Consider the following 13,460-nt stretch of genomic DNA (forward strand, 5'->3'; position numbering starts at 1 on the left):
GAATCTTATTGTTAATTCAGATGTATTGTTTTAAATTACAAAGACAATATAAGTACATTGAGAGAATTGGAAATGCAAATGAACAAAAAGAAAAACGCCACGTTCCCATTACTCAGAAACAAACACTGGCAAGTTAAACTCCTTCTAGGTTTTTTTCTATGAGTATATGTATTTACATGTACGTAATTAACATGTACTTAAAAAAAATAATAAGATTTGGGGGTAGCACTTTAAAATACATTGTTTCACTTGGTTCCTACCATTATAACTCTGACCCTAACCGTTTCTTTTGCTTAGATGTAAAAAAGAGTCTTTAAATCCTCAGGATGTGATGTGGAGGCATGACTATTTCATCATATTGTTAGCTTTACATTACGGTTATTGGCAGTGAGATATTTAACTATATGATAACCAGTATCATAGATAGCAAAGATCTTATCACTATTATTTCCATGTACTACAAAGGAGAAACTGAATTTCAGTAGATAACAATCGATTTTAGAAACTTACATAGCCCCCTTTATCCAATCTGTGCCTCTTAAAATAACCAGAAACAGAAAATCCCTTTTGAGTACTCCATTACCCAAAACCAAAGAGGTTTAGAAACTATTGCAGGTGTGATCATCATTGCATAGGAAAAACCTAGACACCATTGGTCTAATTTTCAGTCCCATAATATGCTACTCCTCGTAATGTAAAACAGGCAAACATGACCCACCTATTTCATATCGGGTACTACAATTTCTACCTCTATTTTTACCAGGCCTTAGAGACTCAGGACTGTGGCTGCTGAGAACACAGGCACACGGGGGAAAAAAACACGCAAAATTGAAAGGAAGTTTATCATTGTAAATAGCCCATATTAGAAACAGAAGATCTTGGGAGAAATATTTCTCCCATACAGTTGCTTTAAATCTGTAATGAAATACCTGTGCTGCGGAAAAATGAAACAAGTCTCCTGGAAATTTTAGGGGATGCCTTGGTTTCAACAATCAGGATGTAAATATCAGAAAATGGGAGAACCATCCAGATTTATATCTCGTGTTGACTCCAGGGGGTCTGTTTTGTAGGCATGGGCAGATCCTCTCTCGGGATGCAGTCACTCTCCAGGGGTCTCCGCCGAGGAGCAATTAGTGCCTTGCTTTACTCCTGCGCTGGGAGGCATGTTCTTGTCTCCCGAGCTTGTTAGTTTTCCTTTTATTGGGAGAGCTGTATGGCAGCTTGGTAGAGTAGAGTAGAGTAGGACTTTTATTCTCATTGCATCTGAGAGCAATGCCAGCTTTGGAAGATTTCACCACCAACAGCTGGACGTCAAGGTCAAGGTCATCTAGCTGGACGTCAAGGTCAAGGTCATCTCCATACTGGCCTCAGTCAGACCATCAACACTGCCACGGTCATTCCTCATTTTTAGTCATTCATCACAGGCGCCACCAACTAGCTTTAAAGTGTTTATAAGGGTTTTAAGACAAATTAGAGTACTTTACTCAAATGCTGCATAGTTTCAGTACAGGAATGTTAAATTTGTAAGGAATGTTAAATTTGCCACCCTGCTGTTGCACCTGTGGATTGACCAGGTAGAGTTGCAGGAGGGTGAAGAGTATGAGAAGGTAGAGATAAGAATTCTTCTGTCCTCCATTCTGATTCATAAGGGAAATGTGATCATTATAAATAAATGTTCAGATTCAAGAATTTATTCTGTAACATATTATCCATGAATATTGCTTATAAATTGCTAAGATTTTTTAGTTAAAGTTTTTACTTTGAGATATTTGTAAACCAAATTGTAAGAAATGATACAGAGAGATCTTGTATAGAGCCTTCATGCATTTTCCCAGAAGGGGACATCCTGCAAATCTATAGTACGGTATCCCACCTAGGATATTGACTTTGCAATTTCAGTCAATTCCTGTTTTACTTCGTTATTTTCATGTGTGTTATTTCGTTCTATGCAATTTTATCACCTGTGTCAGTTCACGTATCCTTCACCACTGTGAAGATATAAACAGTTAAATCACCTCAAGGACCCTTGTTTTGCTTTTCTTTTAAAAATTACTTTCCCTCATTTTCTAGCTTTGAAATACTTGATTTCCTTCTCTATTATCCTCCATGGTGACTAATTATCTTTCTTTAGTATCACGATAAACTGATCAATTTAATCCAAAGCAGTTATTGTATTTTTGATGCTTCTATTTTCTTCTGTCTCTGGCCTGTGGATTTCCTTAGTTTGCCTCCTGAGTCATTCTGACATGGCCCAAGTTGTTCTAATACCTTCTTTGCTACCTTATCTGACAGGATGTTCTGAGTTTGTCTTGTATCTTCCATTCTTCAGTTCTGAAATCAACCATTTCAAGATATTAGAAATTGGGTGCCAGAGAGGTTCATTGCTTCTGGGTTAGTTGTTTCTCTAGGTCTTATGAAACAGAAATGGGAAATTAAGGCCTTCACATTTTTAATTACCTACTCTATCTTACCTCTCAAAGAACTTTTTTTTCTAACCTCCTGTAATTTGATTTGGATGAGTTTTGATGTTTCATCTTGGTCAGTTATCTTAGGTGCCTGTTGTTTCTTTTTCATATGTCTTCTCAAATCTTTTATTTTTAATATCAGGAAAATTTCTTGAACTATAGTTATTATTATTTGTCCTATTCCCCTGCTTTAATTTTCTCCTTTAGCATTCCTACTCTATGGAGAGGAGATCTTCTTTGCCTAGTGTCTATATTTGTTATTTTCCCGTATTTTCTCTTCATTTTTGCTTTTATTCTTTTCTTTATTTAAACCTTCTGTTTCTTCTCAGATATTAGCTATTGTGTTTATTTGCTCTCCTCTTATATTCAGTTTAAACCTCTGAAATTGCTATTTGTATTTCTAATAAATTTCTGAGTTCTATTATCTAATTCATGAGCTTTTCTGATTTTGAAATATGTTGTTTTTTCATACCTTATATTTCTTTATGAATGTGTTTAGCGCATTTTGGAATAATGTTATAGTATTAATTTGTTTGTAAGCATGATTTAGTAGCTTGCTTTACATTTTTTGTAAGACAGTTATTCTCTTTTTTCTTATAATAATTTTATATGTGAATTCACCTTAGTCCTTTTATTGCTCATTTTGATATCAAATAACCTTTTTTTCTAACTTCATATTTATGAAACTTCTTTTTCTGTTGTTTTTGTGAGGTGTGCAAAAATATGGTGCCTTACTGCCAGAGGTCTCCTAGCTCTGTCCCCTTTCTACTGCTACTATATCTTTTTTTAACTTTTGTCTCTTTTGTCCCAGCTTTCCCTGTTCTGACTGATTTGGATTTTATTCTTAGCAGTTTATTCTTGTAGGGAGATTTGATTGTTTTGTTTGAGAATTTATTGGGCCCAAACTGCTGACATCCCATAGACCTTACCTTGAATCCTTTAAATTCACCTACTTTTGGGGGGCAAAATACATTCTAGTTTTAGGTGCTATTCTTAAGTCGACCAATTGGGATTTACATGGAATAACTTTTAGACATTTTGTGGCTTTCAGATTGTCAAGTGCTCTCTTGCTTCCTTCGATTTCTTCTTGTTCAAATGTTGATACCATCTCTCGGTGAGTGGTTGGGGCCCAAGGGGAGAAAGTAAATTTTTTTCATCTTTAGCCACTTCCAATATATCATTCAACGGAACTAATCCCATTCACTATACTGTGGTATCCTCACCATCTTCCAATATTAAACCTTTCCGAACTCCCCAAGCTGAAACCCTACACCCATTTTGCAATGGCTCCCTGTTACCCCTGACCCACTCCTCGTAGCCTAAACTCTAATTTCTGTCTATATGAGCTTATGTATTTTCTGATATTTTCTTTGTAGTTACCATTGGGTTTAAATTTAACATCCTAAATCTGTAGCAATCTCCTTTGCTTTGATACCAACTTAGCTTCAACAGTATACACCTACTAGTTTCCTTTGCCTTTCTGTCCTCCCACCTTTATATAGTTCTTGTCACAAATTACATGTTTACACTTTAGACGTCCTAAACCACTGATTTCTGATTACATTCCATGCATTTGCCTTTTAAGCCCTGTAGGAAGTAAAAAGTTACAAACCAAAAATACGTTAGTGCTGGGATAAATATTTACCCTTGGTTTTACCTTTATTGGATATTTTTATTTCATCATATGTCTTCATTCTATTTTCTTTTGTCCTTTGCTATAGCCCTGTAGAGCTCTCTGTAGCATGTCTTGTGAGGCTGGTCTAGTGGTGCTGATCTTCCTCAGTGTTTATGTGGGAATATCTTAATCTCTCCCTCATTTTTTCTTACATTTTTAAATTTTATGATTTTTATCTCTTTGATCCTACATCTTGATTCTTAACACCAATAAGTTATTTATTTACCTAATCCTAAAATATAAAGAAAATGCCTCCAAACAACCATATCAATCTTACTACCAACAAAAATATTACTAACAAACTTTAATGTTTCTCTGAATTCCTTCATATATTTACAAATTTCATTAAGGACAGATATTTGAAATATTATGTATGTGTGTGAATCAATGCAAATTTATTGAGATATATTCACATACCGTATAATCATCCAAGTATACAATCAGTGGTTCACAGTATCATCATGTAGTTGTGCATCATGACCACAATCAATTTTAGATCATTTTCATTACTCCAAAAAATAAATAAAAGTTAAAGTAAAAAAGAACACCCAATATGGTATATATGAATTTTTTTTCTGTTGTCTTTTTATTTCCTTTTCTGAATTGATGCAAGTGTTCTAAGAAATGATCATGATAATGAATATGCAACTATGTGATGATATTGTGAATTTCTGATTATATATGTAGAAAATTGTGCATTACTTATTATATATGTAGAATGAAATGATCATAAGCTAAGAATGTTTGTTTGTTTGTTGTTATATATTTTTTAAAATTAAATAATTAAAAAAAAAGAAAAGAAAAGAACACCCAAAACGTCCCATTCCCCTTAGCCTCCCCTGTTATTTATTTATATTTTGTGATTATTTTCTTACTATCTGCCCATACGCTGGATAAAGGGAGTGTCAGTCACAAGGTTTTCACAATTGCATGGTAACACCGTAAAAGCTATATAGCTATACAATCATCATCAAGAACCATGGCTACTGGATTACAGTTCAACAGTTATAGATATTTCCTTCTGGCTATTTGAATGTGCTAGAAACTAAAAAGGAATATCTATATAATGCATAAGAATAATCTCCAGAATGACCTTTTGACTTTATTTGAAATATCTTAGCCACTGACATTTTATTTTAATTTATTTTCCACTTTTTGGTCAAGAAACTTTCTTAATTCCAAGAGGCCAAGGCCTCTCCTACATTGCTAGGGAGATTTATCCCACTGGGAGACATATCCCACGTAGAGGGAAGGGTAGTGAATTTATTTGCAAAGTTGGCTAAGAATGGTCACATCTGAGCAACAAAACAGGTTCTCTGGGGATGACCCTTACGCATAATTATAAGTGGTCTTAGCTTCTCCTTTGCAGGGATAAATTTCATATGGACAAACTCCAAGATCTAAGGCTTGGCTTATTAAATTGTCTCCCTCATTTTTATTTATTCATTTTTTTAACTTTTTAATTGTATAATGTAGCATATATACAAAACAAAGAAAGAAAAACAATAGTTCTCAAAGCACTCTTCAGTAAGTAGTTACAGGACAGATCCCAGAGTTTGTCATGGACCACCATACCATCATCTCAGATTCTTCCTTTCAGCTGCTCCAGAACACTGGAGATTAGAAGGAATAAATATTTTTTTATCATCACAATCGTCTTTTTTTTTTTTTTGGTGAAAAATAACATATACACAAAAAAGCAATAAATTTCAGAGCACATTGCAACAATTAGTTGTAGAACAAATTTCAGAGTTTGGTATGGGTTACAATTTCACAATTTTAGGTTTTTACTTCTAGCTGCTCTAAGATACTGCAATATCTTAGACGCAGCAATCATTCATTTTTTAAGCCCTAACTTCTCAGTATAACTCCACCATCACCTTCGATCTTTCTCTCACTCTTTAGGGGTATTTGTGCTATGCCCATTCTAATTTTTTCACGTTGGAAAGGGCTGTCAGTAATTTGGAGTAGGGAAATGGACCTAGCTGATATTTTGGAGAAGCTAGCCCCTCTAAGTTTTAGGACTTATCTGGTCCAGGGACCCAACTGGAGGTTGTAGGTTTTTGGAAAGTTACCTTAGTGTACGGAACTCTCACATGGGTAGGCACTGGGAAGGGAACCTCCCTCATTTTTGAATGACAATTTTGATAGATATAGATTTCCTGATTGGCAAATTTTTTGCTTTCAGCACTTTAAATATGTCATCCAACAGTATTCTTTGTTTTCATGGTTTCTGGTGAGAAATCAGCACTTACTCTTATTGAATTTCCACATGACATATCCTTGTCTCTTGTGCCTTTTGGAATTATCAATTTTTGGTATTTGATAGCTTGATTATAATATGCTATGATATGGGTGTATTTGAGTTTATCTAAATTGTAGTTCACTGATTGTATTGGATGTGTATATTCATATTTTTTGTTAAATTTGAAAAGTTTACAGCCATTATTTATTTGATTATTCTTCCTGTAACTTTGTCTCTTTAATCTCTTTCTGGGACTCCTACAGTGTGTATGTTGGTATGCTTGCTGGTGCCCCACAGGTTCCTCAGGTGCTATTCATGTTTGTTTATTATTTCTTAACTCTACTGCTCAGACTGGATTGTTTCAGTTGTCTTACCTTCAAGTTCAAATGATTTTTTTCTTTTGCTAGCTCCAATCTGCTATTGACCACCCCCTAGGGAAGTTTTACAGAATGCTGTTGGAGAGTTGTCAAGTGGGTGGTGCCTGGCACAAGTGATTGCTACCTACAGGATATACAGTGCAGGTCCCAGGGATTTGGCTTTCAATAGGCCGAATAATTCAACAGATGAAGAAGACGAGATCTGTGAGAATAGTTAAGTAGGATGAGAGGAAAAAGGTTGAGGAGGAAAATCTGTGAATCATCAGCATTTATGGGTAGGAGAAGAAAAATATTTGAAAGACAATGAGAATGAGAAGGAGTGACCCTAATTTATAGGAAAGCCAGAAAGTTCACCAGTATTTGCATCCTTTCCCAGTTTTTGGTTTCAAATAGCTTTCTGGGACCCTGTGGATCCTGCTGGCTCCTGGCTTGCTTACATTTCATTGGAAGGCATATGGCAATGTCTGCTGGGCTCTGCATCTCCAAACATCCATGTCTAGGTTTCTGCTTTCTCTGTTGGCACTCCACGCATCTCGAAATGCCTGTGTCTATGTCAGCTCTGAGCTCTTTCCCTCTCTGTGAGCTCTCGTAAAGACTCCAGTAAACTAATTATGGCCTGCCTTGGATGGGCAGAGTCACAGCTCCATCTATGGAAAAAGGTCCAACCCACAATTGGGTGTGCCACATCTCCATGGAAACAGTCCAAAGTTTCCACCCTAAGCAATAGGTCTGCCCCCCACAAGATTGGGTTTGGAGAAAGAACATGGCTTTTCTGGGGTACATCACAGTTTCAAATTAGCACGTAACCCTTATTATCTTCTGATATGTTACATAAATTACTTTTTTCTTTTATGTTGTCTCCCTACTTGAATAAATGCTCAATGAGGGCAGGGAATGTTTTGTGTGTATGCAGTGCTGTGCCGCAGCCCCTAGGACGGTGCTTGTATATAATTTCTCATTTAATTTTTATTGAATAACTGAATGAAAACTACTCTCATTCAAAGGTTCTTGGATGTTACCCATTGGCTAAGAAATTGCCTTTAACCTTGCTTAGCATTCTAAGCTCTCTTCAGTGTGTTCCTGGTATACTTTTTCAGAGTAATCCTTTAGTTTTTTTTTTCAAGATTTGCCTATGTTGTTTTATGAATCCGTAGTTTTTTCTTTTTTATTGTGAGTTTGAATCTATTGTATGAATGTATTTTAGCTTTAATTTATCCAATTTTCTGTTAATGCTTATTTGAGCCATTTCTGGTTTTTTAGTATCCTTGATAAATCTACCATGAATCTTTGTATATGAGATTTCTTGTGGGCATATGGGTTGATTTTTGGAGTATATGCCCAGGAGCATAATTGCTGGGCCACGGAATGGTGTATGGTTTTCTTTATTAGATATCACCAGCTTTCCAAATAGTTGTGCCCGTTTTTGTTTCCACTAGCAATGTTTGTTCCAAGTTCTGTCAACCATTGGTATTGTCAATCTTTTAAATGCTAACATTTAATTACCTATCTATTGTGATAGATAATAGTGATAGCTCATTATCATTTGAATTTGCATTTCCTCTAATAAATAATGCTTTTTTTTTTTGCATGGGCAGGCACTGAGAATCAAACCCTGTTCTCTGGCATGGCAGGTGAGAAATAAATAATGCTTTTAAGCAAAGTTTTAGATGATTATTGGTCATTTTGATATCTTCTAAAGTCTATTTAAATCTTTGGCCCATTAATTTATTTTTAGGAGTTCTGAGTTCTTGGACAGATATATGTACTGTGAATATTTTCTCCTTTCTGTAGTTTGCCCTGTTATTTATAGTGGTATATGTTGAAGAGAAGTTTTAAATTTTGATCAAATTCAATTTGTGGTTTATTCTTTTATGGATAGTGCTTCTTATGCTTAAAAATGTTTTCTACTCTAAGATTTTGAGGATATTATCCTGTTTTCTTCTAGAAGATTTTTTTGGTTTAGTTTTTAGATTGAAGTCTCTGATACAAATGAATTACTTGCATATGGTGTGATTTGGGGTCAAGGGTCACTTCTATACATACATACACACACGTATGTGTATATACATGAATACGCACATTTGTTTCATAGCCATTTTTGAGAAGATTTTTCCCCATTAATTTGTTTTGGCACCTTTGTAAAGAATCAATTGAGCTTATATATGTGGGTCTATTTATGGACAGTATCCTGCTTCATTACTTCGTTTGAATTTTAGTTCAACAGCTTAGTTAAACATTACTCCTCTGCTCAATTGTTTTAATATCTGTAGCTTTATATAAATCTTGAAGTGAAGTAGTGTATGTCCTCCAACTTTCTTTTTCAAAGTTATTTTGCTTATCTAGGTCCTTTGCATTTCTATATAAATTTTAGAATCATCTTGTCACTTTTTACCAACAAATCTTCTGGTATTTTAATTGGTAGTGCATTGAATTCATGGACTACTTTAGGTAAACTTAACAATTAAACAGTACTTAGTTTTCCAATCCACAAATGTGATATATCTTTCCACTTATTTAGGTTTTCTAAAATTTTGTTTTGCTGCATTTTATAGTTTTCAGCATAGAAGATCATACATGAATTTCACTAAATTCATTATTGGGTATTTTGTATCTATGTGTTATTTTGTTTGTTGCTAGTGCAAATAATCTTTTAAGAATTTCATGTTATATTTCCTTTTATATAGTTTGAAGAAATAGAAGTAATTTTTATATAGTAACTTTGTATTCTATGACTTTGCAAAATTGAATTTTTAATTCGAGTTCATAATTTACTGTATTTTTTCATGTATATTTATTATGATATGTAAATAAAGATAGTTTTATATCTTTCATTCCAATCTTCAGGTCTCTTTATACAAACAATGTGAAGAAGAAATGTGCTGGGAATCTGATCTAAGAAGATTCAGTTTGATAGCACTGAGTGGCACTAAGAAGTTAGAAGGAGTGATCAGAGAGATGTGAAGGGAAGGCAGAGACAGAAAGAGGACTTTTAAAAACGATACCCTTGCTAATGTGAATATATTTTAGAGACTCAATTATGTTTTACCCTTCTTTGAAGAATCTTGAGACTCTCAACACCATTCTTTATTATATCACCTCCCATTCAGTGTTAAATATAAGTTGTGACAGTGGACATTCTTGATTTGTTATTGACCTGAGCATTCACTATTTCATTCTTGAGTATGATGTTATTTGTAGGTTTCTCATAGACATTCTTTATTAGATTCAGGATGTTCCATTCTACTCCTAGTTTGCTTAGAGTTTTTATTGTGAATAGGCATTAACTTTTTTTAAAATAAATATTTTATTGTCACACTGTAACAAACAAACATACAAACATTCTTGACATATAAACATTCTATACATGGTGTACAAAGACTCACAATATCATCACATAGTTGTGTATTCATCACCATGATCATTTTTTGAACATTTGCATCTCTCCAGCAAAAGAAAGCAAAAAGAAAAAAGAAAACACTCTTACATACCATACCCCTTAACCCTCCCTCTCATTAACCACTAGTATTTCAATCTACTCAATTATTTTAACCTTTGTGCCCCCATTATTTATTTTTTATGCATATTTTTCACTCATCTATTCATACTCTAGACAAAAGGAGCATCAGATACAAGTTTATCACAATCACACAGTCACACTGTAAAAGTTGTATTATTATACAATCATCTTCATGGAACAAGGCTACTGGAACACAGCTCTACTGTTTCAAGTACTTCCTTCTAGGCACTCCAATACACCATAAACTAAAAAGGGGACATCTATATAATGTGTAAGAATAACCTTCAGGATAATCTCTAGACTCTGTTTCAAATCTCTCAGCCACTGACACTGTATTTTGTCTCATTTCTCTCTTCCCCCTTTTGGTCAAGAAGTTTTTCTCAATCCCTTGATGCCAAGTCCCAGCTCATCCCAAGATTTCTGTCTCATGTTGCCAGGGAGGTTTGCACCCCTGGGGGTCATGTCCCATGTAGAGCGGGGAGAGAAGTGAGTTCACTTGCCAAGTCAGCTTAGAGAGAGAGGCCACATTGAGCAACAAAAGAGGTTCTCTGGGGGGGTGACTCTTAGGCCTAATTTTAAGTAGGCTTAGCCTATCCTTTGCAGGGATGAATTTCATAGGAGCAAGCCCCAAGATTGAGGGCTCGGCCTATTGATTTGGTTGTGGTATTGACTTCTATAAAATACTTTTTCTGCATCTATTAAGATGATTATATGATTTTATTCCTTTTATCTGTTAATGTGGTATGCCAGTTTGAAAGAATCATTTACTCCAGAAAAGCCAAGTTTTAATCTTGATCCAATCTTATGGAGGCAGCTGTTTCTTTTAATCCTAACTCAACACTGTAAACTTGAAACTTTTGATGAGATTATCTCCACAGGCATGTGACATGCCCAATTGTGCATGTGAACTTTGATTAGATGGAGATGTGACTCCACCCATTCTAGGTGGGTCTTGATTATTGGAATCATTTAACAGAGGAAACATTTTGGACAGAGACAGAAATGACAGAAGCTTTGGAGCTGACAGAGAGAGCAGATGTAGACACTTGGAAAGCAGTTGCTTCAGAGAATACAGACACAGATGATTGGAGACCTTGGAATGTAGCAGATGTTGCCATGAGATGTTAAGCAAGCCAGTACCTGGAGAGAGCCAAGGGAAGCCAAGAGATCAAAGCCAGCCCTGGAGGAGTAAAGTGAGAAACCCTCTGTGCTGGTTTGAAAGGAAGTATGCCCCCTAAGAAAAGGCATGTTTTAATATAAATCTCATTTCTTAAAGGTAGAATAATCCCTATTCAATACTGTATATTTGAAACTGTAATGAGATCATCTCCCTGGTTGATGTGATTTAGTTAAGAATGGTTGTTAAACTGGATTAGGGGATGACCTGTCTCCACCCATTTGAGTGGGTCTTGATTAGTTTCTGAAGTCCTATAAAAGAGGAAACATTTTGGAGATTCAGAGAGACTCAGAGAGAGCAGAGAATGCTGTAGCACCACGATGCAGAGTCCACGAGCCAGCAACCTTTGGAGCTGAAGAAGGAAAGTGCCTCCCGGGGAGCTTCATGAAATAGGAAGCCAGGAGAGAAAGCTAGCAGGTGATGCTGTATTTGCCATGTGCCCTTCCAGCTGAGAGAGGAGCCCTGACCGTGTTCACCATGTGCCTTTCCAGATGAGAGAGAAACCCTGAACTTCATCGGCCTTCTTGAACCAAGGTATCTTTCCCTGGATGCCTTTGATTGGACATTACTATAGACTTGTTGTAATGGGGACATTTTCTCGGCCTTAGAACTGTAAACTAGCAACTCATTAAATCACCCCTTTTAAAAGCCATTCAGTTTCTGGTATATTGCATTCTGGCAGCTAGCAAACTAGAACACCCTCACCGGAACAGAGATTGGAAGCAGTGGAGCCCAGGAGCAATGGCCCAGCAGATGCCAGCCACATGACTTCCCAGCTGACAGGTGTTTCTGACCCATCAGCCTTTCCTAAGTGAAGGTAAGCTATTGTTGGTGCCTTAATTTGGACACTTTCACTTCCTTAGAACTGTAAATTTGTAACTTTATAAAAAGCCATTCCAGTTCTGGTATATATCACATTTGGGCAGCTTGCAAACTAACACATATGGTGTTAATATTGATTTTCAAATGTTAACACAAATTTGTTCTTTTTTCCCTACTATCTCTGGGGTTTTTTAGTGTTTTTCAGTATTTCTTTTTAGCTCTTCTATTGGAATTTTATCAATACTTCTATATAGTATTTTATTATATGTATTATTTTATTTGAATCATTATATTATAATGTATTACACTATTGTCATTTTATATATTTTACTTATACATATGTTATAAATTCACCATAATTTTAAATTTTTATTTAAATAGTCAAAGTAATTTGATGTTTAAAAAAATTTAAAAAATAATGTTTCATATCTAGCCACATGTTTACCATCTCCAGTGATATTCATTTTATCTGAATCCCAAGATTTTATCTGTGACCATTTCCTTCTCTCTCTTTTTTTTCTTTAGTGCAGGTTTTGTGGTGACAGATTCATTTACCTTTGTTTGTCTGACAATATCCTTATTTTAGCTTTATAAAGGCTGTATAGACTACTAGATTGAATATTTTTCCTTTCAGGATTTTAAATTTATCATTCCATTGTTGGTTTTTTTTTTTACATAACTGTTCCTGATAAGTCAGTCGTCATTCTTATTTTCCTCATTTGAAAGCTATGCATTTTATCTCTAGGTGCTTCTAAGCTTTCCCTGTATATCTTTGTTTTTCAGCAGTATAACTATGATATAACTATGAGATGTGGTCTGTTTTGTATTCATCTTGCTTAGATGGTTTCCAGAACTTCTTGGTTCCATGGCTTTTTGTGTTTTATCAATTTAAGGAATCCTAAATTTACTATCTTTTCAAATGTTCTTTCTTCCCAATTCTCATTGACTCATCATTTGGAATTCTGATTACGCATATTTTGGAAAACTTAGTATTGTCCCACATGTTTTTGTTATTATGTTTTTTTTAATTTATTACTCCTGATTTTCTTTCTAAATTTTCAGTTTGGATAGTTTCTATTGACACGTCTTTGATTTTATTGATTGTTTCCTTTGTAGAGCCCAATTTGCTGTTAAGTCAATCCAATGAGTTCTTCATTTCCAATATTACAGTTTCTAGTTTTG

At 35.0% G+C, this 13,460-nt stretch overlaps 1 protein-coding gene across 3 annotated transcripts in view; it reads left to right on the top strand.

Annotated features, from left to right (window-relative positions):
- SIAE (sialic acid acetylesterase) overlaps positions 1-13,460 on the top strand; it is a 138,784-nt gene that overhangs the window by 107,004 nt on the left and 18,320 nt on the right. The window contains exons 10-11 of one of the 3 annotated variants that reach the window (XM_077112585.1): positions 8,358-8,393; positions 9,607-9,897. The exons of 1 other annotated variant lie outside the window; for it this stretch is intronic. In XM_077112585.1, coding sequence (XP_076968700.1) covers positions 8,358-8,393; positions 9,607-9,723 — 153 coding nt within the window. In that variant the 3' untranslated portion in view covers positions 9,724-9,897. Of the gene's footprint in view, positions 1-8,357; positions 8,394-9,606; positions 9,898-13,460 lie in introns of those variants that run through there. One more of the 3 variants, XM_077112588.1, reaches the window with a different exon arrangement.

This window comes from Tamandua tetradactyla, chromosome 8 (assembly GCF_023851605.1).
Source record: "Tamandua tetradactyla isolate mTamTet1 chromosome 8, mTamTet1.pri, whole genome shotgun sequence".
NCBI lineage: Eukaryota > Metazoa > Chordata > Mammalia > Pilosa > Myrmecophagidae > Tamandua > Tamandua tetradactyla.